At 53.4% G+C, this 26,815-nt stretch overlaps 1 protein-coding gene across 2 annotated transcripts in view; it reads left to right on the top strand.

The window, feature by feature from the left end:
- The window catches only part of MGAT5B (alpha-1,6-mannosylglycoprotein 6-beta-N-acetylglucosaminyltransferase B), a 67,004-nt gene that overhangs the window by 14,505 nt on the left and 25,684 nt on the right, over window positions 1–26,815 (top strand). For both annotated transcript variants that reach the window (XM_089901634.1, XM_022589489.3), the window contains exons 4-8: window positions 9,718–9,833; window positions 10,365–10,438; window positions 11,463–11,633; window positions 12,473–12,637; window positions 13,329–13,498. In XM_089901634.1, coding sequence (XP_089757760.1) covers window positions 9,718–9,833; window positions 10,365–10,438; window positions 11,463–11,633; window positions 12,473–12,637; window positions 13,329–13,498 — 696 coding nt within the window. The remainder of the gene's footprint in view (window positions 1–9,717; window positions 9,834–10,364; window positions 10,439–11,462; window positions 11,634–12,472; window positions 12,638–13,328; window positions 13,499–26,815) is intronic.

Genomic DNA, 26,815 nt, shown 5'->3' with positions numbered 1-26,815 from the left:
GATGGCCCCAGAGCCCCACCTTTCTAACCAGTGTGCTCTTGGTGGCCGTTCGTTAAATATGCGGCTACGTAGGGGTTCGTTTTTATCCCTTTGCAAGACTTTTCATATCAATTAATTCACAGCTCAGGGCAAACAAATCCTTTGTTAGACCTTTGCTCTGATTTTTTTGTTTTGGAAAATGTAGGCACTAAAATTACAGTCCTGGAGCCTGGGATGAAATGCAGTTGTGGGTGTGAGGAGCCCACCTCAGTGCCTGGCTCCGGGTGGGAGCTCTCCACCCGCGGGAAGTCGGGGCCCCTGGGTGGGCTGCGCGGCTGTGTGCTGGGTCCCCGGTTAAATGCTCTCACCCTCCAGGGACTGAGCATCTGACAGAAGAAACTAAAGGGATCTGTCTGCTCATGAAATACGTCCTGGCACTTACTAAGCACCAGGCACTGCTCTCGGTGCTGGGGACACAGTGATGAGCCTTGCGCTCATTCCTGCGGAGAAGACAGACAGTAACCGAGAAAAAGAAAGAAATGAGATAAAGTCAGATACTGAGCCGTGTTCTAAGGATGAGGCAGTGGGTGACTGGGAAAGGGGCTATTCAAACAGGGCGGTCTGGCAAGGCCCTTGGGAAATGGTGATATTTGAGCTCAATTCTGCATGATGGGAAGGAGCCAGCCACGTGAGGAGCTGGGGGGCAGAGAATTTGAGGTAGAGAGCAGCAAGTGCAAAGGCCCTGGGGTAGGAGCAAGCTTGGTGTGTTGGAGGAAAGGAACCAGTGTGAAGGCCAACCTGGCGGAGCGTGGTGGGGTCTGGGAGGGGTCAGCTGTGGTAAGTAGCATTGGGACACTATTCTTAGAGCTGTGGGTTAGCGGGGGCGGGGGGGGGCGAAGAGGGGAAGCAGAGGGCCCAGTGGCAGAGACAGGAGACAGAGGCAAAGCTGCTGGGCTCCCCTGGACCCCCCTGGAGGCATGAGACTGCTTCTTCTCCACGTGCACAGGGCGATTCTCTCCCATGCTGCTGTGTCCCCTCTGATTCAGCCCCTCGCCCCCCCTCGCATCCTTTCCACTTTCCCGGCTGCCCCCCGCTGTGCTCCCACCTGTCTGGGCTGTGGATCCAGCCTCTGTCCACAGGTCTGTTCATCAGGGTGAGGGCAGAGGGTCCGGGTCTCCTCCTTGGCAGGCCTGACTCCTGAATGTGCTCCTGCCAGCACATTCAGTGTCTCTGGTTTCTTCCAGTCCTGGCCTTGCCTCCCTCCCATGCTCTACCCTTCATCTCCACCCCCTCCAGCTCCATCCCCAGGAAATAGCAACAATCTACCATGACCAGCAGAGCCCATCAAACCCCAAGGGCAGAGCCATAAATTTCAGGGACACTGTTGCTTCTGGTTTCAGGGCAAGAAGCAGTGGGTGTGTCCAGGGCACGCTGGGGCTGCTTGCCCCCACTCCCCATGTGCACAAATACCGCAGCCCCCTCCCCACCTTATCCCCCTCCGGCTGTCAACATGGAGCTGGCGGGCGAGAATCCTGCAGACACGAACCCTGCTGTGTTTCTAGCAAACTCTTCAGTGACCTGCACTTGGATTTCTCACTTTACAATTATCTGTGGCTTAAAAAAGAACAACCTCCACTGCCCTCCTTCTGCCCTTTGGAAGCTTCTGGGCTGTGCCTCCCACTTATGGCTGGTTTATCCTCAGGGAAAACAAATTTGCCTTTTTTAGCCTAGGAAAACAAAATTTGGGATTATTTGCAGATTTGTTGCAAATGGCATCATGTTATGTATCCTAAAACCAAATAGTAGTGATCTCTGAATTTTCCATAAGGCTTCTCTGCAGTGGCAAATAAGGCCGGGGTTTGAGGCTGTCTGCGTTCAAGCCGGTCCGTATTTGTTGAGTGCCTACTGTGTGTGGGGCCTGGGCTGGAGCGTCAGGGATGAGTGGAGAAGACCCAGGAGACAGAAGTCAGAGAGCTCTGTCCTCAAAGAGTGTCCGAGCCTCTTAGGGAGAGGGAGCCAGCACCCTGTCCCTGTGCAGAGGAGACGGCAAGAAGGAAGATACATCAAAATTCTTGTCTGTGGGTAAGGAGTTGAGGTTTTTTTCCCAATTTTTTTAAAGCTTTATTTAAAAACTCAAAAATGCTTCTAGACATTCCTGGCCATCTCTGTACTGGCAGGGCCAGGTGCCGGGGAATGTAGCTTCCCTGGGGTTCTATGTGTGAGGGTGGGGAGATGCTACCGGTTAAGATGACTTCAGGCTCAATTTTAAAAGATATGCCTCACTTTTCTCAGGCCCTGTGCTGGGCCCAGCCCCTGGATTTGCCCCTTCCTAACAGGACAGATCTGGGAGCGTGTCTGGCTCCTGGGCTGGGGAGAGGCCAGACTGGTGGGTGTCGGGGGTAGTTGGCGGGTGGGTGAGAAGGTCACTCCAGGGCAGACACCTATCAAATGTGCCAGAAGTGTGAAGGGTTAAACATCCCTAATAAAGACAGAGGTTCTCAACATCCAATTATATGCCATTTGTAAGACAGGCCTAAAAACAAATGACTCAGAAATTAAGAATAAAAAGAAATGTATCCAGGACACACAAAGGGAAAGAAAGCTTAGACAGCAGTGTTTATAGCAAACAAAGCAGAATTTGAGGCAAAAGAACATTCAACAGGACAAAGACTTCAGCCTCACTAATAATAAAAATCCCACCCTTAAGAAATGGTTTAACTTATCAAACTGACAAGTATGTTTTAATTATAAGACTTTTATCCTTGAGGGTACAGCCAAACAGACACATGTACTTTGAAGATACTTAAAAGCACTACTATTAAGAAGACAATAGGAAAAGGGCCAGTATAGTAGGGATATCTGTGATGGAATAAAATGTAACCATTAAAAAATATGTTTTAAAAGAGATTTACTGACTGGCAATGTATTTATTCATACAGTCTAAGTAAAAGAGGCAAGATACAAGGCGTATGTAGCAGGATCTCAATGTGTCTTAAATAGAATAAACATATGAGATGTTAAAAAGGAAAATCCTCCAGGGGAAGTCTGGGCCCTGGGTTGTGAGTGGGGCCTCTATCCCCCGTAGTCCGGCTTTGCCCCGCCCATGGGGTACCACTCCCTTCCCCAAGTGATGAAACCACGCGCAGGCCAGCTCCAGCTCTCTTCCTATCAATAGTGGGAAGACATCTATCTATGTATCTAATATAAATATATATGTGTACACGTACGTGTATATATATTTCTTGGTGCAGGAGAGAAGGAGGGTCTTACCTGGGGAGGGGCAGGCAGGTCCTTAGTCGTCACTTGGGGGCACTCACAGCGTCAGGACCTCTGATGGGAATGAGGCAGGGGCTGAAGCAGAGGAGGAGGGCAGTAAGAATGCAGGGAAGGCTGGACACCAGGCTGGGGGTTTCCTGTGTCCCGTGTGGTGTGCGTGAGAGGTAGACAGATAGACAGACAGACAGACCGACCCAGAAAGTACACATCTCCTGTCTGTGGTGCTTGTGTTTCTGGCTGTAGTGTTTGTCTACAGCACGTCTTGGTACGTGTGTCTGCGGGCCCCTGTGAGCTCGAGTCTGTGTTTTAAAAGGAGAGCGATCAGTTTCATAGTGAAATAACTCACAACAAGCATGCTGGCTGGGTGCGCAGAAATCAGTGTCTCATTAATTGAATGCAACCCTCATAAATCACGGGAGGAACTCGAAATGAAACCTCCTTCCCGTGGCTTCCCGGAGAGTTGGCGCTCAGGGCCAGGGGACCGAGGGCTGGAATCAGCGATGGCCTCGTGGGGCTGGGAGGAGGGGGCCGAGCCTCAAGGGGGCCTTTGGGGGGCCTGGCCTGTTGGGAGGTGATGCCTGGAGCTGGTGTCCTGTGGGGAGGTGGCCACTGGCTACCAGCTGGAGCCAGAGTTCCCGGCTTGGCTCTGACCCCTGGCTCCTGGCCCTGGGTGGTGGAGGGAGCAGGGTGTCCTGAGGCCAGTGGGTGGCCTGTGGTGTTGGTTGCTTCTTCAGGGCACCCTGGGCCAGTGCTCAGAGGCTGGCTGCACCTTGGAGGCCGGCTGGCTCCAGGAAGCCACTTACGCCCCGAGCAGGAGGGGCTGGTGGCCCATCTGTCATTGTGAGTGAGGAATGCTCAGGTAGGTGTTTGAGGATTTAGAGAACCATGAATGCTTCGAATACCCCAGGGAGGCTCCCTGGGGCTGAGGGGTGGGGTGGGCGGGTGACCAGGGGCCTGTCTTGGCCTCCTTTTACTTTCCAAGTAAGAATTGATCATTTTGGTGGAATGCCTGGTACTTAGTATGTGTGCACAGAGGCCCAGGGCTCACAGTCCAAGCATGTTCAGTTATTTTGCAAATACAGTGGGAGGGAGCAGGGCTGGCCCAGAGCGCCAGTGTCTTGAGTCTCCGCCCCGTCCCCAGCCTGCAGTGCAACCTTGGCAAATCATTTTACCTTCTCTGGGCCAGTTTCAGAGCTAACGGAAGTAGCAGTAATAACGATTAACGATGAGAATAGTAAAAGCGGCCACCCCCTACTGGGTACATATTATGAACTTTGACCTTGGCCAGCGGCCCAATGAGGAAGATCCTATTCAGGTCTGCATTTGACAGATCTGAGGGAACTGGGCTCAGACAGGAAAAGGACTGGCCCAGGTCTTAGGGCTGGAGGGGGCCGAGCCTGCCTGCCCTGTCTGCACTGCCCTGTGGTGCTGAGAGCCGGGCAACCACGTGACTATCACGTTGGTGGGGGAGGGGTGCGAGGTGGCATCTTCGCCAGGCTGAGAGGATGGCTGGACCCTTAGGGCTGGCGTGATAATGCAGAATGTCCCCAGCTTTTCTGCCCCGGCCTGGCACCTACAGATTACAGGTTGGGGCCAGAGAACCTCACTCCTCTTGCTGGGGTGCTTGTGGGGCCCCTCCCACACTGGCTCAGGAAGAACCTTTTGCTACTAGAGGAAGTGCAAGGCCTGGGCCAAACCTGCCTCAACCTGGAGCCCAGGCACCTACAGAGTCCCGGGCCTAGAGGCGGACAGTGCAAGGCTGATCCCCTGGGCAAACTTGGGTGGGAGCGGGGGGGACACAGTTTAACCAATAGCAAAATAATATTTTATGACTGCATTGGCAGAAAGATGCATATAGTAACATTACATATTAAAACCTTTTCTTTGACCTGCAATTGTTTCCCGATGTTTAAAGAAATGGAAACACTTTCGTGGACCCCTAAAAGCACTATGGGCCCTGGTACTGAACTGCCTGGGCCTGATGGGGAAGCCAGCCCTGCCACCACCCTGACCCCATGGTGACAACACTGTTAGCTGCAGGCAGCTGCACACCGTCTCCCCAATCCGTCCCCCCTTTTTCTTTTCCACGGGAGCATTTCCCAAGTCATAGATGTGCTGCGGGACATCTTCTTTGATTGTCATTTTAAAAAAAGCTTCCCAGGGAGAGAAGCCTAATCCTATATTATTTGAAAATAGAAAGTGCTGTGCAAATGCTAAGTCCAGTATAATAATAGTGACGCCAAGTAATTCTGCTTTGAACAAGTTGAACTTGTTAAATCAGACAGATGCCATCTGCACTGTTTTAAAGCCAGGGCTGGTGATATGTTTTATGCAAAAAATGCTTATCAGATGAAAATTGCTGAATTTCCCCAAAAGTAAATTGCTTTGCTCCGTAGTTAGACTTACGAGACTTCCTCTCAGGGATGGGCTGACCGCTATAGGTAGGGAGTAAGAGCATCTCAAGCATTTTTTGAGCATTTACTGTATGCTGAGCACCTGACAGTCAGCCTCATGTTTAATCCTTGCAGTTAATCACTCTGAGGTAGTTGAGATTATTCAGATTTTATATGAGCTAACCCTCATATAAAGGGTTATAAATCAAAGGGGTTCAGAGAGGTTAGATAACTTGCCCAAGGTCACATAGCTCTCCAGTGGAACCAGGACTTGAATCCAAGACCTCAGACTCTGGGGCCCTTTCTTGGTCCAATAAGTCTCCGAATAATGTGGAGAGTCATGGACCTAGAAGTGTGAGGAGTCAAGGGCTCCCCCGCCCCCCGTGGCTCTTCATTTCCCATGAAAGGAGCAGCAGGATGGAGGCTGGACTTCTGCAAGAGGAGGATGGGTGGGAGATAAGACGTTCCGGACAGCAGGGTGGCAGGAGAACCTGGGCTCTTTTTCTGTAGTGGATTAAAAGCCGTTTTCCTCGTTTCCTAGGGCTGCCGTAAAAACTGACCACAAACCAGGCGTCTTAAAACAACAGAGACTTATTTTCTCTCCATTCTGGAGGCTGGAAGTCCACAATCTAGGTATCAGTAGGGCCTCACTCCTTCCGAAGTCTCCGGGGGAGGATCCTTCCTTGCCTCTTCCAGCTTCTGGTGGCTTCACGTGTCCCTGGCTTGTAGACACATCACTCCAGTCTCTGCTTCCATCGTCACATGGCTTCCTTCTCCCTGGGTGTCTCCACACGGCCTTCTTATAAGGGCACCAGTAACTGAACTTAGGGCCACCCGCCTCCAGTGTGACCTCATCTTAACTAATTACCTCTGCAGTGACCCTATTTCCAAATAAGGTCACATCCTGAGGTTCCAGGTAGATGTGAATTTTGGGGGGACACTATTCAACCCAGCACAGTGATGGAGCTCTGGGCATGTGGCCCGTGTGGGGCAGTACCAGGCTCCACTTATGAAAGCAAATCCCTGTTCTTGAAGGCGCAGGACTCCTTTGGGGGTTTTAAACCAGCCACTCATAACCACCCCCAGGCATGGGGGTGCCCAGAGAGGTGGATGGAGCAGAGCCTGGACGGAGAGGTGACTTCAGGAAGGCTTGAAGTGAGGTGGGATCCCTTCCAAAGTTTCTAGGGACCTGGCAGGACCCCCACTGGTCCCACACAGGGGTAACTTGTGCCCTAAGGTCTCTGGTTAGAAGCTGGAGGGCACCCAGTCCTTCTCCACCTGGGAGCCCCTCCTGTTGGGCCTCAGCCTCCCGTGCTCTGGGCCAGCCCTGACCCAGCAGCTGTCAGGTCTGGCCTTCTGCCTTGTGGCCGCCTCCCTCCATCACCAAAATGTTCCTTCCAGGCAGTGCAGTGTCCATCCTGTCCCTGGAGGTCAGTGGGGAAAGCATTCCACGACCCTCATTCAGAATTTATTTCAGAGCCCAATGGACACCAAGGTCATCACAGTCATCACGTTCCTTCTCTGCTGTAGCCCAGGCATTGTCAATGGGTGCGTGTCACCCCCTAAAGGGTGAAAATTGGCTCTTGTAATTTTCGCTACTACAATGGTTTGTGGCCCTCCACAGGCTATAGTGTGTAAACAGATCTGCAGAATATCCGTGGAGTTGACATTTCAAGGGGGGAGGGTGAGAAGGGGAAACAGTGTCTAAAAAGGCTCCTTAAGGGGGTGATAATGAGAAAAGGTTGAGAAACAATGGTCCAGCCCAAATCCCTTCTGCTGCAGCTCCAACCCCATCTGCACAATGATGATCGCTAACGCAGACAGGGCTGCTTTCACGCAGGCATTGCCGTCCTGTGTGCCTTACACCTTTCCTCACTGAGTCCCCCCAGTGCTATGAGGGAGGTGCCACTATCTCCTCCATTTTATTTGATTTTTTATTTATTTAAAAATTTTTATTTATCTTTAATTTTGGCCGTGTGCACGGCTTGCAGGATCTTAGTTCCCTGACCAGAGGTCGAACCCGGGCCCCCTGCAGTGAAAGTGCAGAGTCCTAACCACTGGACCACCAGGGAAGTTCCTTTCTCCTCCATTTTAAAAGATGAGAGCCGGAGGCACAGAGAGGCTAAGTGACTTGCCCAGGGTCACACAGCTCATAAGAGGCAGAGCTTCAGCTCATCTCCTTGTGTGTCACTGTAAATTGGAGATGAACTGACTGTTCTCTTCCCTATAGCATTCCTTGACAATCTGAAGACCAAGGAGAAATATTGCTACTTCCTGCCTGAGGACTTTCTTGAGCAAAAGAAACATCATCTTATATGTCTTTGCTCATTCTTATTTGTAATTTCATAGAAGGTTGTTGAAGGTTGAATTGTGTCTTCCAAAGGGATATGTTGACCTTCTAACCCCCGGTACCTATGAATATGATCTTATTTGGAAATGGGGTCTTGGCAGATGTAATCAAATTAAGAGGAGGTCATACTGGGTCAGGGTAGGCCCTGATCCAATGACTGGTGTCCCTATAAGAAGAGGAAATTCGGATACACACAGAAGAAGGCCAAGTGAAGACAGTGAAAACAGAGGCGGAGGAGACTGGAGTAATGCGTCTACTAGCCCAGGAACGCGGAGGACCGCTGGTCCCAGCCAGAAGCTGGGACAGATGCTCCCTCAGAGCCTCCAGGAGGAACCAACCCTGTCGACACCTTGATTTCAGACTTCTGGCCTCCAGAAGTGTGAGAGAAGACGTTTGTGTTGCTTTAAGCCCCCCCAGTACGTGGTCATTTGTTACAGCAGGAAGTGAGTAAAAGGCAATGCCATTTTCCATTAGAGTTTGGAGAGGGTGGACTGGACTGTGTGTGCACATGTGTGTATGTGTGTGTGTACATGTGTATATGTGTGTGGAGGGCTCGTCTGTCACCCCCTTCCTGTCACCTCTGCCTTGTGTCCCCACCCCCACCTCCGTGTCTCCCATACCAGTTGCCTTTCTCTGTGGATGGGGCCACGGCCTTCCTCTCCTTACAGAAGATAGAGGTGGGGAGGGCGGGGGGCAGCCCGAGGGGCCAGGTGGCCAAGGAGGGGCACCACTCTGCCTCCTCTGGTGAGAGGTGGGGTTTACAGACCCCAGAGGAGCCCAGGTTGGAAAAATCCTCCTTCGTATAATTCTCATTATGTGTGGCAATAAAGACCTTACAATAAAGTCCTTGTAAAGGGATAAATGGAGCTTAAACGGGGCCTGCGGAGCCAGAGGAGGTGGGGAAAATCAAAGGAATTGGAATTATCGCCTTCAGAAAAAGTAAGCAGCTTCTTGGAGAAGGGCCTCCAGAGCCTTCCTTGCTCCGAGACCCACGTGCCAGCCAAGTGGGATCTGTCTCAATAGGAGTTTTGGCAATGAGATAAATACTGCATCTGATGTCTAATAAACTTCTCTGAGAGGGGAGTAGTAATCAACACCAGGAAATAAATTCTCCAAAAATAAAGGCAGCACGAGTATTGATGAGGTGGAGGGCTGTGACGTTTATGGCACTAAACTCATTTAAGATCCTGGGAAGAATTCATTCTTGGGAGCCCAACAATAATTTACTAGAGGTTTAATAGTTGGCAAGTCCCCAGGCTGCTCTGGGTGGAATTTACTTTGACAAGATACAATTCCTCTGGGAGAAAATAGAGAAAACAGACTCAGGGCAGCCGGCTGTGCTCAGGAAAAGGGCCTCCATCGCCTGGAGATCCCTAGACAGATCTCATCCAGGCTCTTGAATGGAATTCCTCTGCCCATGTCAGCCTCAGGCACTGCCCTTCACATGTGTGCAGACACGCCTGGCACCGACAGATGTGGGCTTTCCCAGATGCATGCCACGTGGGTCCGTTGATGGTTAGCGAGCCCCTCCAGCCAGGGATGGGGCAGCAGCGGCTCCATTTCCTGGCCTGACTTTACCCATCGCTACCTTTCCGTTTGGGGCAGGGCGGTGTCTGGGTGCCGGGGGCCCTGCAGTCCTGCTGCCTTTGCTGGCAGGCTGAGGCCTGCCCTGCCCGGGAAGGAGACCGCGGCAGGCTCACCCTGGCTTCTCCCACTTAGGCTACCCCCCGGGGCCGGCCTCATGGAGCGGATCCAGGCCATAGCCCAGAACGTCTCGGACATCGCCGTGAAGGTGGACCAGATCCTGCGCCACAGCCTGCTCCTGCACGGCAAGGGTGGGGGCCGGGGGCACCCCTCTACTCCCAGGAGGCCAGAGTACAGGGTGGGACGTCCGGGGTGGGGCCCTGATTTCTCCCCACGGCAGCTGCCCTGGCTCCCCGGGGCCCTGTGTCTGGCTCTCAGCGGGGTGCCTCAGGGTTCACCCCACCGTCCCTGGGTGGCCCCTTCCATTCCTCTTGATGTGGGGGCATCAGGCTGGGAGGCCCTACCTCTGCCCCCGTCAAAAAGTCAGGAGTACATTTGGGTGGATGCCCGAGGTCTGCCTGTCCAGAAAGCTGGTTCATAGCCATTCAGACCAGCTCCGCACTGGTTCTGAACCCCCTAAGGAGGGTGGGAGTGTTGGAAGAGGGGGAACCCCAGGCACAGGGACCCCCTGGCGGTGGCCTTTCAGGGGAGAAAACTCAGGCCAAGGGCAGAGTGGCCTCTTGCACTGCCCAACCCCAGACCAGCCTACCTGCCTCACGCTTTCTCTACCGCGCTCCTCCTTGGACCTAGGTCCTCAGCAAGGTGACCTTCTCTCCCTGCAGTGTCTGAAGGTCGGTGGGACCAGTGTGAGGCACCCAGCGACCCCAAGTTCCCTGACTGCTTAGGGAAGGTAGAGGTGAGGCCTGGGCCTGAGGCTGGGGATGACCGGGGGCCCCTCCTCCACGGGGGCCATACCCCAGATTAGCTCTGTGGTTCTGCTCCTGGCAGGGATATCCACCATCAAGGGCCTCTCTGCCTGACCTCTGGACCCAGAACCTGGCACTAGCTGGCAGGGGCCCGCCTCAGGGAAACCACTTCTCTGCTTGGGCCATCTGCCTGGGGCACCAACCCAAACGTCCCAGGATGGCTCACGTTGCAGGGTTTTCAGTACTTTCTTACAGCAGACGAACTATTAAGTATACGTATGGCACCACCAGCAGCCTGATTCCCAACAAATTGAGACAAGGTGTGGACCTCATTCTCTCTCCCCCTCCCTCCCGGCCCAGCTGACCAGCTGGAGGGAGAGACCCCCTCCCTGTCCGCGCCTCCAGGGTCCCACCTCTGGCTGCATGAAGTCTGTCCATCCGGGGAGCCAGTCCACAGGCATAAAAGCCAGCCCCCTCACTGGTGCTGAGATCCCTAAGAGCGTGGGGTGTTGGCACTGCAGACCCCTTCCTTGGGGACCAGGTGGGGGTCACTGTGGATGAGTCCTGCCCTGGCCGCAGCCCTGGCCCCCCTCAGAGGCTGCTCCCTGACCTTGGCTTCAGCTGAACCCTGCTCTTGGTTACGGGCGGAGGACAAAGGAAGAAGGACCAGCCAGGCCCTGAGCTGCTGCACCTCCACTGTTGCCCCTGGAACCTTGGCCGCATGTGTCCTGGACTGGCCTCATTCCCCCAGGGTCCTTCTCTTTCTGGGCCTGGGGGATGGTGGTCCTGTCTGGCCTTCCCTGAGGCTCTCAGCAGCCAGGACACAGGGCTGGGTCCTAGGGCCCCGGTCCAGTCTCTCTTCTCTGCTTCTAGCCTTGCTGCATCTTTGGGGTGGGCCCCGGAGACCCTATCCTGGGAGACCTCGGGGTCCCCAGGGACATGCATGCAGGGGCTCACCGAGGGTGCGCACGGGGCTGGCGCTGGCTCCTTGGCCCAGGCTGGCCCTCTCCACAGTGGATGCGTGCCCGCTGGACCTCTGACCCCTGCTATGCCTTCTTCGGGGTGGACGGCACCGAGTGTTCCTTCCTCGTCTACCTCAGTGAGGTCGAGTGGTTCTGTCCCCCGCTGCCCTGGAGGAACCGGACGGCCACCCAGAGAGCCCGCAAGCCCCCCCCCAAAGTCCAGGTAGGTGTGGGAGGTGAGTGGGCCGGCACGGGGCTGCCAGCCACCTCTGCCGGGTGGGTGGGCTGCTCCCAGCCCGCCAGCCTGCGGGTGCCCGTCCCGACTTCTGCAGGATGCTGCAAAGCTGAGGCTGCTTAAGGGGCAGGCTGGGGCCCTGGAGGTGCCCCCTTAATGGACTGGAATAATGGTAATAATAGCTGTCACTCATCGAGGACTTCCTGTGTGCCACTTTATTTGTCCTTATGCAATCGCATTTAATAGATGACGGATCTGAGGTCTGGAGAGCTGAGTTAACTTCTTCAAGGCATATAGTTACTCTGGCTCCACTGAAAGGCGGCCTGGCTTCCCTGCCCTTGGAGCCCCGGCTCCGACCGCTATCTACTGCTTCCTTGTCGCGGCTGGGATCCTGGGAACTGTCATAGCTGACCCCCTCACGAAGGGCTTGGGACAGGTGGCTGATTGGAGCTGGACTGGGACAGACCAATGTGGCTGGGGAGTGAGTGTTGGGGGGAGGAGAGCTGGGCTCCCTGACTGTGGGGACTGGTGGGCCTCTCAGAAAAAGTGGGAGGGACTTCCCTGGCGGTCCAGTGGTTAAGACTCAGCGCTTCCAATGCAGGGGGTGCGGGTTTGATCCCTGGTCAGGGAACTAAGATCCCATAGGCCGGGCGGTCGCAGCCAAAAAATAAAAACAAAGAACAAGAAAACAGGAAAAGGTGGAGAAACTAGAACAGGCCCAGCCTCACGGGGAAGGTGCCAGCCCCTGTGCCCAGGGCAGTGGGTAATGGCGGTGTCGTGGCTGCTGGGTGGAGGATTAGAGAACTGAGGTCTGGACCCTCCTCCAGGCAGTTTTCCGGAGCAATCTATCCCACCTCCTGGAGCTGATGGGCAGCGGGAAGGAGTCTCTAATCTTCATGAAGAAACGTACAAAGCGGCTCACGGCCCAGTGGGCACTGGCTGCGCAGCGCCTGGCGCAGAAGCTGGGGGGCGCCCGGCGGGACCAGAAGCAGGTACCTTATCCTCTATGTGCATTGAAGGAGCTGAGCTCAGAGAGCTTAGGAAGGGAGCTCAGGGCCTCAGGCTGCCAAGTAGACACGGGGTCTACCCTTACAAAAGTTTTATTGCATTTGTTGGAATTTGAGCCGCGGGCAGGGGGAGGCAGTCTGGATAGATGCATGTGGTAGCCCTGGCCCTTTTCGTCTTTGGGGCAGAGTGACACCCCCTCCGCCTTAGGAGTCCTGCAGTCTGTAGACATCTTGTTCTTGTCAGGCAGAAGAGTCATGGCATTTGCCTGGAATGTTGGGAATAATGTAGCCTGTTTGGGGGAAGTTCATTGGTTCGTCCATCTGTCTGTCCATCCATCCGTCCATGCAATAAATATTTACCTGACTCTCTCATCACCCTGTTTATTTCTTTCAGAGTCCTTTTCATTTCATGAAATTATCTCTTGTCTGTGTTTACTGTTGTCTACCTCTTCCATCTGGAACGTAAGCGCCTAGAGGGCAGGATGTGACTGTCTTGTTCACCTGTGTCTCCAGCGAGGTCACTCTGCCTCTTGGCCCCTCCGCTGTGCTCTGGTGCCAGAAAGCGCCCTTCCAGGCACAGCCTGGACACAGTGTCTTCCGCTGGCCGGGTCCCCCTGGGGCGGCAGGGCTGAGGGCTGCTGCTTCTCTGTGCTGATCCTTTGTGCCCCACAACCAGGTCCTTGTCCACATTGGCTTCCTGACGGAGGAGTCTGGGGACGTGTTCAGCCCGCGGGTGCTGAAGGGCGGGCCTCTGGGGGAGATGGTGCAGTGGGCAGACATCCTGGCTGCTCTCTACGTCCTGGGCCACGGCCTCCGGGTCACGGTGTCCCTGAAGGAGCTGCAGAGGTGGGTGCCGGGGGAGCGGAGGGGAGGAAGGGGAGTCCGTTGTCGCCCGGCAGCTCGTCGGATGGAGACATTCCTAATTCCGTCCTCCGGCTGCTCGGTCTGCCTCCTGCCCTTCTGTCCTCAACGCTGATGCCTAGTCATTTTGGGGGGATGCACCAAGGGAGTGTATTTGCGTAGTGCTGTTCAAACAGGGTCCTGGTCTCCATCTCGGGGCTACTGTTTGTGCTCAGGGACTGACCGATACTGGCTTGTGGAGTTGAGCCATGTCACACAGATGGGGTCCCCTCTGCCTGCTGTCCTGGTGGACTTGGTGCAGCCTCAGGGGTCCTCTTCTGGAACGGGGCTCCTTCCTGGGCCTGCTCTGGGGGTTGGGGGCCAGGAAGACCTGGAGGGTGGTGAGGTGGGCCGGTGATGCCTACGCCTTCCAGTGCTTGCCTTTCCAGGGTCCCTCTGATATTGTTGGAGGTGGGAGACTAGTGATTAGAGTGGGTGGGATTTTGTGTGTGTGTGTGTGTGTGTGTGTGAGATGAGGTTTATTTTAACCACTGTATCTGTGGGATGTAGAAATATGTAAGATTTTTCTTCTTTTATTTAATAATATTTATTATATGATATTTGATACATACAAAAATATATGTACCGTATGTCATGAAGTACAAGAATGGAGTGATCGCCCGTGGTTCTGCCATCCACCTTTAGAATGAGAATATTACCAGGGCTCTCATGTTCGCCTGGGGCTCCTCTTGCCCATCCCTCTGTCCTACCCGCCACCCCCCCACCCCCCTGCCCCGGCCCTGGAGGAAACCTGGAACTTGGATTTTGTGTTTATCATCCTTTTGCTTTTTATTATTTATTTATTTATTTATTTTGGCTGGCCGTGCGGCATGTGGGATCTTAATTCCCTGACCAGGGATCAAACCCCTGCCCCTTGCAGTGGAAGCTCGGAGTCCTAACCACTGGACTGCCAGGGAAGTTCCTCTTTTGCTTTTTTTAAAAAAAATTAGTTTTTATTTTTACAAATTCATGTATCAATAAATAATATATTGTTTAGTTTTATTTATTTATTTTTTTGCGGTACACGGGCCTTTCACTGTTGTGGCCTCTCCCGCTGTGGAGCACAGGCTCCGGACATGCAGGCTCAGTGGCCATGGCTCACGGGCCTAGCCGCTCCGCGGCATGTGGGATCTTCCCGGACCGGGGCACGAACCTGTGTCCCCTGCATCGGCAGGTGGACTCTCAACCACTGTGCCACCAGGGAAGCCCTTATTTTCGTTGGGTTTGAGCTCTGTAAAAATGACATCTGCTGTCTGTAACCTCCAAGACTTGTTTTCTCCACCCATTATTAGGTTTTAAAGATTTCTCCACATTGCTGCCTGTAGCCCTATTTCATTCATGTTCAGTGCTGTATGATATTCCATTGTGCGAATGTACCGTAATAATTTATCACTTTTTCCTGTCTGTGGACATTTTCCCCTGTTTTTACGAGTTATTATTTTTTTAAATTTTATTTATTTTTTTGGCTGCATTGGGTCTTTGGTTGTGTGGTCTTTCTCTAGTTGTGGCGAGCGGGGGCTACCCTTCATTGTGGTGTGCGGGCTTCTTACTACGGTGGCTTCTCTTGTTGCAGAGCACAGGCTCTAGGCATGTGGGCTTCAGTAGCTGCAGCCCACGGGCTCAGTAGTTGCAGCATGCGGGCTCTAAAGCGCAGGCTCCGTAGTTGTGGCGCACGGGCTTAGTTGCTCCGCTTCATGTGGGATCTTCCCAGACCAGGGATCGAACCCGTGTCCTCTGCATTGGCAGGCGGATTCTTAACCACTGCACCCCCAGGGGAGTCCTTTACAAGTTATTCTGAATGATGCTGTGGTGGACATTTTGTACATGTCACCTGGTGTCCCTGGGTCAGAGTTTCTCTTGGGTATAGACTGAGTTTTTTCTTTGGTATAGACTTTGGTGCACAGTTGCTGGGACTTAGGGTGCCTGAAAATTCAGCTTGACAAGAAAATGCCAACTGCTTTCCTAAGTGACTGTACCAGTCCAGTCCTACCGTGTGTAGGTTCCCAGTGGGATACGTTCTTACCCGCATTTAGTGCTATCGGACTTTCTCATTAGGGGTGTGGAGTGGTATTGTAACATCTTGTTATGGTCCTAACTTGTGTTCCCTGACAGCTCATGAGGCTGAGCAGTGTGTTATATTTTTGGCCCTCCTTGTTTCCTCTTGATGAAATGCCACTTCACGTCATTTGCTCACTTTTCTGCCGTGTTTCTCTTTTCCATATTGAGTTGGAGGAGTTCTTTATATATTATGGGTATAAATCCTGTGTATATGATATGTGTTTTAAAATCTTCGAAGGCTAATTTGTGGCTTGTCTTTGTACTTTCTTTATGGTCTTTTGTTTTGTTTTAAGGAACAGAAGGTCTTAATTTTAATGTAATCGAAGTTATCAAATATTTTCTTTACGGCTTGGGATTTTGTGCTTGGTGAATTTCTATTCCTTTCACTGGCATTGGGATAAGATTGTCTTAACTTTGTGCCGGGGCGTAACTAAGGAAGGCCTCTGAGTTGTTTGCCTGCAAATGAACTTTTCTCCATCAGCCCATTAATTTACTCTCAGGTGGTTTTCAAGCTAGAATGTGATTCCTCTCCAGAGCCCTCCCACCAGCAGGATGGTCTGTTGGTTCTAGAAGTCTTTCTCTTTTTCTGATTGGCATTTCGTCCTGACCACGAGTGCTGGTGCTGTGTAGCGTGGAAGTGTTGGAGAGAGGAGGATGCTGATGGGGACAGAGCCATCGACACTCCTAGGTCGACAGGGCCCAGGGGGCGCTGGTCTCGGGCAGCTAGTCAGCCTCTGCAGTTTTCCCCCGAGGCTTAAAGTCTGCCAGTGACTCAGGTAGAACTTCTTGTGACCTCAGTCGGGGAGAGAGTAGGGGGAGAGGGAGGCTGAGACTGGGGTGTGCTTTGAAGGTTTACATCCCCATGGCTTGAAATTCACCCCTCTGGAGTCATCCTTTTAAGTTGATGCGCTTGTCTCCAGTAGGCCTAGTAAAGATGGAAAGTGTCTTCAGAGGGGAACGGAACATGTAAGTGTGCATGTGGAAGAGGGTCCGCTTTGAAGGGGTAGAAGGCAACAGGGACCGACGAAGGGGCTGCATGGTTGTGGCAGCGTTGCGAAGCCCATCCCAGGTCGGGGGGGCAGCAGGTTCTGGGGGAGGAGGTGCCACCTTGAAATGGCACCTCTGCCCCATCTGTTTGAATGTCTGTCACCAGAGTGGGAAGGAACTAGGCTGGGAGCTGTCCCCGTATGCCGGTGCTGAAACGTCAAACTAGCTACCCGGTGCTGGGAGAGGGAACCGGCACATCCCTGTGGCATTTTGTTGTCAGACAAGCTGTTGCCATTGTGCGGGCCATTTCAGAGCGGTGTGCCCTCTCGCTGCCCACCAGAGCGCACTGCTGCTCGCTGAGCTGTGCCCGGCCCTGCTCCCTCTGATCCGAGGGCTCAGGAGATGTGTCTACACTGTGTGTGGAGCAGAGCACTGCAGAGGCAGCTAACATTTGCAAATAATGAAAAGAGGCATCTCTCCCTGGCCTCAAAGCTTCCTATGGGGAAACTCAGATGGGGTGGGGTGGGGGGAGGGGGAGGGAGGAGAAAAGGGACCCGAGGTGTGGGACGCCAAAGAGGTCTTAGGCCACTTAGGATGGCACAGCCAGTGCTGTGGGAAGCCAGACCTGCCTCAGGCAGAACAGCAGGCAAGGATCGGGGGACCCTTGTCCCCTGGGTCACCAGAGACTCCAAGATGCAGTGGGAAGAATCCTGGGGGTGGGGACTGTTCAGAGCCCTCATCCCAGACTCTGCCACATACAAGTCCTCTGTCAGTGTGAAGCATCCTGTCAACACCACGGACCCAGCTCCACCTCAAGGGTTAGATGAACTCATGTTTATCAAACAGCGCTGAGCTGGATTCCTCCCTTCTGACCGTGCATCTTCTGGGGCCAGAGAGGTGAGAACTTCCTTCCTTTACTGCTCCCTCAGGGAATGGGAAGGCTCCCGTGCATTTGTGACAGCCCAACATCACACTTAGAGAGCCCTCCTTCCGTGAGAGAGAGCAGGTTATGACAAGTCTCCCTAAGAGGCAGGAATTTAACTCAGTTGTTCTGCTTCTCAGCCCGTGCTGGGGTGTCTCCTCTTGCAACCTGGACCCTGAGTCCTTACCTGCCCAGAGTACTTCCTCTTCCTCTGGCCACCCTGGCCCGGCTGGAGCTGAGCCTGTGGTCTGTGAGGTTGCTTTTGCCCATCACAGGGCCAGAGCGGTGAAGATGGGGGTCACTGCACTTGGGAGGCCCTGAAAGTGAGGCCCTGGTGAAAAGTGCCAGAATCTGAAATATGCCCCTGCTGCCATTTCTTTCACTCCACACATGCACCCACATGCGTGCATGCACGCCCCTGTACACAACCACACATGCACACCCTTGTATGTGCACACCCCACGCATGCACACCCCTGCACACCCCTGCACATGGGGGCACGCCTCCACACACACGCAAACACACACCCTTGCACATGGACACGCACATACCCCTGTGCATGACATGCAGCCCATGGCACACACATGCACACACGCACACCCCCAATGCACACATGCACACACCCCACAGAGAATCCATATCTTTCCACCAGTGTGTCACTTCCCGCCAAGCCTGTATGGATCTGAAATTCCCAGAAGCAGGGGCTCTAGGGAGAGGTCGCCCCACCTCCGCTTGGCAGTGTGTTAAAGGGGCAGGCCCAAGGCTGTGCCCAGACAGCTCTGCCCTTGGCTCCCTGCGGGGTGTAGGTGCAAGCAAAGACTCTTGCCCAGACAGGGCAGAACTGTGTAAACAGCTCAGTCACCTCAGGAAACAGTCTCAGGAAGACCCTTTCTAAATCTGTTAGCAGGTACAATTTAAAACAACTAAAGGAATAAAAATTAAAAAAAAGAAAACCACCTTCCGCAGGAGACAGCACGCTTGTATCTATAAAATTAGCCATGCCCGCTGTGCTGGAATTCGTTTCAGGTGCGAATTCTTAACCCTGGCTGTAGCCAAGCTGCCTTAGAAATATACCGACCTTTGGGCCCACTCTTGGCGTCTCTGATTTAATTGATCTGGGCTGGCAACGGGTATCAAGTCTTCAAAGCTCCCCCAGGCAATCTATGATCTAGTGAGCAGTGATGGTTGGGAAGTAGAAAAGTTGAGGCTGTGGCTTTTCAATGCACCCCCCCGCCCCAAGTCTGGGTAGCAGGATAGCTGTGGGGTTAGGACATTGCAGAATGTGTGCACGGTTCTGAGAAGCAGGATTAGGGCCTGGGGTAAGGGCTCAGCGCCTTAAAGATGTGTGGATTCCTCCCGAGCCTGCATTTGCACACTCAAAAATACCAATGTTACCCTTGGTTGCAGGGTCGGGGTCAAGTGGAGGGGCGGGCCAGGCAGGTACTCCTTGGAGGTGGCCCAGGTAGCGGGGCCTCTCGCAGCCCACCCAGGACATCCGTGCGAACCTCTGCCCTGGAGTGTACTTCATGCCACGCCCTTTCCTGGATGTACTTTTTCCTGGTGACAGCTGTCGGCTGGGGCTATGAGCTCCTCAAACTGATTCTTTGCTGGGACCACCCGGACGCTGCGTAAATGCAGGCCTTTCCTCGAGTGGAGATTAAAATACAGATGTGATTTAGTTTGCTGAAGTTGCCATAACAAAGTACCACAGACTGGGGGAGTTTAAACAACAGAAGTGTATTGTCTCCTAGTTCTGGAGGCCGGAAGTCCGAGATCAAGGTGTTGGCAGGGTTGCTTGGTCCTGAGGGTGTGAAGGAGGACCTGTCTCAGGCCTCTCCCATAGCTTCTGGCGGTTGTTGGTGATCTTTGGCGTTGGTTGGCCTGTGGAAGCATCACCTCCATCTTCGCCTTTATCTGCACATGGCATTCTCTCTGTGTATGTGTCTGGGTCCAATTTTCCCCTTCTTATAAGGACACCAGTCATATCAGATCAGGACCTACACTAATGACCTTATTTCAACTTGGTCACCTCTGTAAAAGCTCTACCTCCAAACAAGGTCACATTCTGGGGTTTTGGGGGTTTGGCGAGGGGTGCACAATGCAACCCATAACAAGACGGTGATCATTTGAACCTAGAAAGGGTTTGTGGGCGGAGATACCATTGAATACAGGCATGGCACTGCCATGGGTTCTGCGGGAGGTGGGATCATCTGGCGGCCCCATCTCCCAGCCTTGTGGAGCTGTTCCATGCAGGTGGCACCAGGGTAACGTGAAGACAGGTCAACGGGATGTGAAGGTAATCCGAATTCTGAGAGTAGCAGCTTGGGTCCTGCCATAGGACGTCTCCCTGGGCTGGCAAAATGCCCCTCGTGGGGAAGACCGCAGGACAAAGATGCCGCCTGTACATTTGTTGCAGTTTATTCACAGATGTTCACGGCAGATGTCTTGGCCACTGACTCAACAACGAGGCCGGACGGATGAGCCGCTTTTCTCTGCTCCTCGTGTTTTGGTGTTTTAATTAACCGACTCACTGGAGTGATGTTTGCGGCAGTGCACAGAATCTACATCTGGCTTTGCTGCTGCTAGTTGTTTCCGGGGTGAGAGCGGTGGCGTGCAGGGACAATGGGCCCTGATCAGACTGCAGCTTGGGCATGTCAGACAGTCCCGCCCGTGCCTTGCGCGTGAGACGGGAGGAGAGATGAAGCCAGAGCTCCCGTCAGCTGCATCTGAGACATCCTCATGGATGCCCGGATCCACGGTGGGCATTTTAAAGTGAAGCCTTTCCCTTCCTGCCTGCCCAGAATCGGCTGTGCTCATCCATTTTATCTGCATAATTTCAAGCATCATTAATAGTACATTGGCATGAGGAAAAATTACCAAGCTCTTCCTCCCTCCATGAGTGAAATCGGGTTTAGTAGAAAATTCGTTGACTTAACTGGAAAATAATGAAAGTTTGAGAGGAGAATGTTTAAATAAGAAGGATGAGGATGGGAAGCTCGGCTGTGTAGCCCCGGCCCCTGTGGAAATCGGTCTCCTGGCATTTTTGTTTGCTCAGTGTTTGTTCAAGGGAAATACTGGGGAGGGTCACTCTGGAGAATGACAGAGGCAGGGACCACATCCTGTCCCTCGTGCTCAGCCCAGCTTGACCAAGCTGCAGCCAGTAAACCCTCTGAGGAGCCAGTCCAGGCAGGCCTCAGGGTTTGAACCCATTCAGATCTGTCTGTGACTGGCTCAAACTGGCCTGAACTAGCCAGCTTAAGGCAGCCACTGGGGGGATGGTGCTACCATTCTCTGGAGTGGGGGGAGGGGAGAGAAGAGAAAAGCACTGATTTTGGGGGGCACATGGGGAAGACCTTGAATTTGGGTTTAGACACGTCGAATTAGAGGTGCCCACGTGGAGGCAGCTGAGTGATGGGCCGCGGGGGCTCAGAATGGAGACAGCATCTCGGCAGCCGCTGGTAACTGAACACACGCGTGAATAAAATTGCCAAGTGATAGGGGAAGAGGCCTGAGAGCAAAGCCTTAAGAAACAGCAACACTGAAAGGCTTCTTGGGGAGAGAGGTGCTGGCAGAGGGACTGAGAAGGAGTGGGCACCCATGGAGAAGATGCTTCTAGAAGGAGGGTGTGGCCAATGATGTCACATGCTCACAAAAACTAAGAAGGAGACTGAAAAATGTCCCTGGCATTTGGTCACATGGGCGTCATTGTCGACCCTAGAAAGAGCCATTTTGGTTGAGTTGTGGGCACAGAAGCCAGAAATTTGTGGGTTGTGGAATGAGGGGGCTGCTGAGGAAGCCAGCAGCGAGTTAGCTTCTTCTCCAAGGAGTTGAGCTGTGAGCGGGAGGAGAGAGAAAGAGAAGTGGGGGGACAGTGGAGTCGTAGGTGGTGTGTGAGTTTCTTGGGGCTGCTGAAACAAAGTACCACAAACTGGGGGATTATTGTCTTCCAGTTCTGGAGGCCAGAAGTCCGAAATCAAGGTGTCGGCAGGGTTGGTTCCTCCTGAGGCTGGTGGAAGACTGTTCCATGCCTCTTCTAGATGCTGGGAGCCTCAGGCTTTCCTCGGCTTGTAGATGTCTGTCTTCTCCCACTGTCTTCACACCGTCTTCCTTCTATTGTGTCTGTCTCTGTTTCCAATTTCCCCTTCTTGTGAGGGCACTAATGACCTCACCTTAACTTGACCATCTGCAAAGACCATTTCCAAATGAGTCACATCCCAGATACTGGGGTTAGGACTTCAACATCTTTTGGGGAGAATACAATTCAACCCATAACAGAGTTTTGCGTGTTTATTTTTCAAGATGGGAGAGTTGTAAGCATGTTTAAATGCTGGTGTGAAGGAACCAGAAAAAGGAGGAGTTGGAGCCACTGGAGGGAAGATAGTATCATGCTTGGTGGCCCAAGAGGATGGCCCCCAGGAGGAAGGAGAAGAGGCAGGATGTGGTGGGGGCACCGATGGGGCTACAGGGATGGAGGCAGGGGTTGCAGCATGCCCACTGATGCTTTTTATTTTATCTTTGATGTAGGAGGGATGAACATCTGCTGGGAGTGAGGGGGAGGGGGCGGGAGGCGTGAGGAGAGTGGACGAGACCAGAACACCCTGAAGGCCGCCCTGGATTTGTGATGTGTTAGCCCTTAACAAAGAGATTTCAACCAAATGTGGCCAAATCTTATGAGTTGACAAGGCTGGGAAGTGGGAGCACAGATACTCATTATATCATTGTATTATTTTCTATAACTTTCTGGATGCTCGAAATATTTTATTGTTCGATCCGAACGGGGGGAGGAGCCGCATCCAGCATCTTGGCGCTTAGCAGACCCTGTGCACAGTGGCTCTTTCTCCCCCACCCATTCCCACAGGAGGCATGAGAGGCAAATGACTAATTTACACTCAAACACTGCATCCCCTCTCCCTTCTGGTTTGTTTGTTTATTTGTTTTTTTGGCTGTGCCACGTGGCTTGCAGGATCTTAGTTCCCCAACCAGGGATCGAACCCGTGCCTCCTGCAATGGAAGCGTGAAGTCCTAACCACTGGACCGCCAGGGAAGTCCCACCTCTCCCTTCTTTTGCCTTCTTCCTCCTTGGGTTCCAAGGAGGCATTTAAATCTGCGTAGCGGGATCATGTTCGGTGTAGCTGAACACCGAGGAAGATGAGGGTCTCTGCTGCTGGGGGCCCAGAGCCTCGCTGGTCCCCGCCCTTCATCCTTCCCCGGGATCCAGGAGGGATGATTCCCTGCACCTCCCCCTCCACGCTGCTCTGAGCCACAAAGAGTGGGAGTCTGTCTCTTGCAAATCAAGGCCCCTAAGCCTTGACCTTGGCCCGTAAGTGTGACCTCACGGATGTAGTGGCCGAGGCGCCTTTTCCAGCTCCGGCCTGGTCCACACTGGGGCTGGGAGGTTGTAAAGGAAGAGCGATTTAAAAGAAATCACAGGCCCTCAGGAAAGGTCCAAGCAACCCAAGTGGGGTGGGGAGAACTTGGGGGGAGTCAGAGAAGAAATGAAGAGGAGGGATGGCTTCTGAAGGCTTTTGAAGGAAGTTGGTAAGGAGGTGGGATTCCTTCCACGGGGCGGCGGGAGGGAGGCATCAGTACATCTTCAAATCTGAGGAGCCATGGGTTCTTGTAAACAGAGGTGGGGTCCTGAGCAAGGGGAGGTCTTGTCCCATGGCGGCTGGAGAGGTGGAAGGCAGACAGTGGGATGAACTTCCTGGAGACTGAAGTGCTCCCCACAGGAGGGATAAAACTCCACTGCTCTGGGCTCAGAGCAGGGGCAGGGCCGACCTGGGACTTCCTTTATTCCTAATGAAGCTGGCAGAAGCATAGGATGGTACAAATAACCCCTAGCACTCCTTCTGACTTCCCCGAAATCATAAAAGGGCCCCTGGTCAAGAGAGGATTTATCTTGGGAGCCAGACTGTTCTGGAACGGACCCAGATTACCCTACGGTTCGTGGCAGCACTCCAGGGCTGTGTCTTTCCTTTAACCCAGGTCCCCCACAGGGCTTGTTCCAGTGGGACTGAGAGCGGAGTCTCACCCATCTTTGTTTCCTCCATGGGCTGGTTCCTCACAAAGGTTTGTGGAACTGGATAGGACAGCGAGGGCCCCTAGGACCTGAGAACCCCCGGAAGAACTGAAAACCAACATCCCAGTGGCAGGCCCCACCCCAGAGCCAAGAGGTGGCACCTCTGGGACCGACCTGGCCATCAAGAGCCGACACGGGCTTCAGTGACCCTCACCTGCACCCGGGCCTGAGAGCCACCTTCACTGAAATCCTGGCTTGGATGAGAGAAGCCTTGATTCGTTCGCAGCATTCACGTGCATTGTTACATAAATGGGGGAAGGAGGCAGGGGACAGCCAGTGGGATGTGTTCCCTGCCCGGCGGCCCCCAGCGAGCTGGAAGAATGAGTCTGTCATTTCACCCAGCTCTCCTGGGAGCAGCAGCCATATTTTTAGCCCTGAGTTTGCTTACTAGGAGGGAACGCTGGGGAAGAAAGTGTCGGCTTTGGACCACAGGCCCAATGCGGGCCGCCCAGTGCAGGCCGTCCAGTTCCATTTCCGAATCCTCCTGCCTGTGTTTCCTTTGGGCTTTGGCTAAGGAGTGGCTTTTCCTTTGAACTCCCTTTTCCTCTGAGCCCTGACTCCACTGGGGACCTGACCGTTCTCTTTAGCTGTGATCCCTGACCCTCCGAGGGCACTGGGACACCTGCCTTTTCAGGAGACGGAAGCTGCGGGTGAGCCCATCGTGAGGGCTTCGCAAGGCTGCTTTTATTGGCTCAGGAAGGTCAGCTCAGGCTGGGCAAGAGAAGAAAACCCTGCAGGAGAATTTAATTCCTTCCTTGTTAGTGATCCTAACCTACCTGCTAAAGCAGCTCGTTAGAAGCCCAGTTAACTTTCTGGGTTTATTTCTCTGTGGTCCTCACGCTCTGGGGAAGGGGCAGCAGCCGCTCTAACAATGGCCGTGAGAGAGAGACGGGGTCAATGTCTTAGTGCTCAGGGGGTGGGCACCAGATGGGGTCAGAGGGCTAGCAGGCCCCAGAGGAGACAAAGGTCCTGGGCTGCCCAGGCGGGGTGCTCCTGGTAATGAGATGGATCCAGGGAAGCTGAAGCTCCCCATGGGCACTTAGCGCCTGGAGGCAAAGATCTTTGAGGCTTTGTAGGATTCTTTTTAATTAGGTCCATCCCACACAGAGAAGACAGAGAGGGAGAGAGAATAGTTTGTTCCAGAATTTGAGCACTACCTGGAGAGATTATTTCTAGCCACAGACCAAAGGCACAGGGAGAAATAAAACCGGAGAATTTTTAGCCTAGAAGGAGCCGTGGAGGTTTGTCCATGTATCATGGAATGGGAGCGGAGGTGGACACCAGAGCGATTCTGTGTCTGCGCGAGGTCACCCAGCGAGCTCGTGCTGGAGCTTTACGCCCAGGGCTGCTCTTCACCGTGTGGAACTCAGCATCTTGATTCCTAGCTGAGGTTTTTTTTTTTTTTTCTTTTGGGCGTAGATTCTATTTTTTTCTCTGCCTTGTCCCATTTGCCCATTCACCTTTTGATCTTTTAGCAAAGAGTAACAGCCATCCTGCTTTGGCTCTTTGCTGAGCCCCTACACCGTGGGGGGCCCTGGAGAAGATGGGGACATGGGTGCCTTTGGGAGACAGAGTGCTGGGCGCGCACTTGTGCGTCTGGGCACGGAACCGTGAGTGTGGGCAGTTTGGTTTTGGCTCTTAGAAAATAAATTGTAGTAAAGTACGTACAACGTAAAATTGACCATCTGAACCGTGTGCGGTTCAGTGACGTTAGGTTCGTTCACATGGTTGTACAACCGTCCCCACCATCCATCTCCAGAGCCTTTTCCCCTTCCCAGACCGAAACGGTTCACATTAAACCCTAAGTCCCCATCCCCCACTGCCCCTGACAGGTTGGCTTTCAAGGGTGGATTAATCTGGGTTGGGCACCGGGATCAGATGACCAGGTGACCTGTAGAAGGGCTCTTTTTCCCTAGATCACTCCTTCCCCCACCCCCTTCATCTATATTTAGACTCCCACACAGGTGGCCTGGGGACATTTAGAAATTCATTCCAACCACCCAATTTGGCAATTCCACAGAAACTTCCCAAGCATTGTGGGTGGTAGTGGGCGGGCAGGGGAGGCTAAGTGGGTGCATCTGAAGCCCCTTCATGCTGAGAGGCTGCTTGACCCCCTCTCACCAGGGCCATGGGGGTGGGGAGGCTCTGTGAGCCCCTCCCGACACAGCCCTGGGCTGAGAGTCGGAAGAGAAGTGAACTTGACATTGGAATTAGGAAAATGTCTGGACAGGGGCCTTTTGAGGAGTCAGCACGGAAGGTGGAATTGTGCAGCTGAGCCTCCCTGGGCACCTTTGTCTGAAGGTTGTCAAGAGACAGCGTTTTTCAATTCATGTCACTGCTCCAACCAACCACTTAGAGTAAAATTGCCCATAAAAGTGAACTTAAATTACAAGTGATAAAACCACAGCCCCCTCTCCCCTTGGCTGACCCTCTGTGCTCTCCCCGGGACGAGCTCAGATTCCTTGTGACAAGAGTAATGAGGAAGCTTCAGACACATTTCCAGTGAAGTCACCGTGAATTGAAAATCTTTGTTTTCTAGGGCTGGGGGGACTGTGGGTCTCTTCATTAACTCCTCCTGGGAAGAGGACCTGCCGTCTCTGGACCAATTTGTCTCTCCTCCTCTTCTTCCTGCTGTGATGTCCTTTTGGGACCCGTGGGGCCACTTGTGTCCTGTCCAGACCAGGAGGCTACTCAGCTAATAACCCTCGGCGATGCCCATCAGCCCTGGGCCCCTCTCACTCACCCACCCCCTCTCTCCTAACATGCTTTTCTTGACCATATTTTCAGCCTTTAAACCAGTTCTTCCAGGGGTGGGGGGATGGCGGGTTCTCATGGTTCATTACCTTGTGAATTCGTTCATGAACACAACAGTACTTATTGGGTCAGATCCTGTCCCAGCTCTGGGCTTTCAAAGATAACCTGGCCCTGCCCTGGAGGGGCCCCGGTTGTGAGGAGGTGACTCAGGGCAGTGCAGAGGGATGGTGGGGAGGGGAGTGGGATGTTGGGGCAGGGGGATCGAGGGAGAAGGGCTTCTCACTCTGACCAGAGGTCCAAGGAGGGCTTCCTGGAGGAGGAGGCAAGGTTTGAGTCCAGGAACAGGAGGTGAGAAGTCTCTGGAAAGGATCAGATGGAGCCAGGGATGACTGACCAAGTTGACATCGTGGAAAGATCTCTCTAGAAAAGAGTCAGGCAAGACAGGAGGGAGGCAGAATGGAGA

This window comes from Delphinapterus leucas, chromosome 19, assembly GCF_059928025.1.
Source record: "Delphinapterus leucas isolate spDelLeu-1000000601 "Yukka" chromosome 19, BTC_Dleu_Yukka2, whole genome shotgun sequence".
In the NCBI taxonomy this organism is placed as follows: domain Eukaryota; kingdom Metazoa; phylum Chordata; class Mammalia; order Artiodactyla; family Monodontidae; genus Delphinapterus; species Delphinapterus leucas.
The sequence above is the reverse complement of the archived record's forward strand: the minus strand, read 5'-3'. Positions and strand labels throughout refer to the sequence as shown.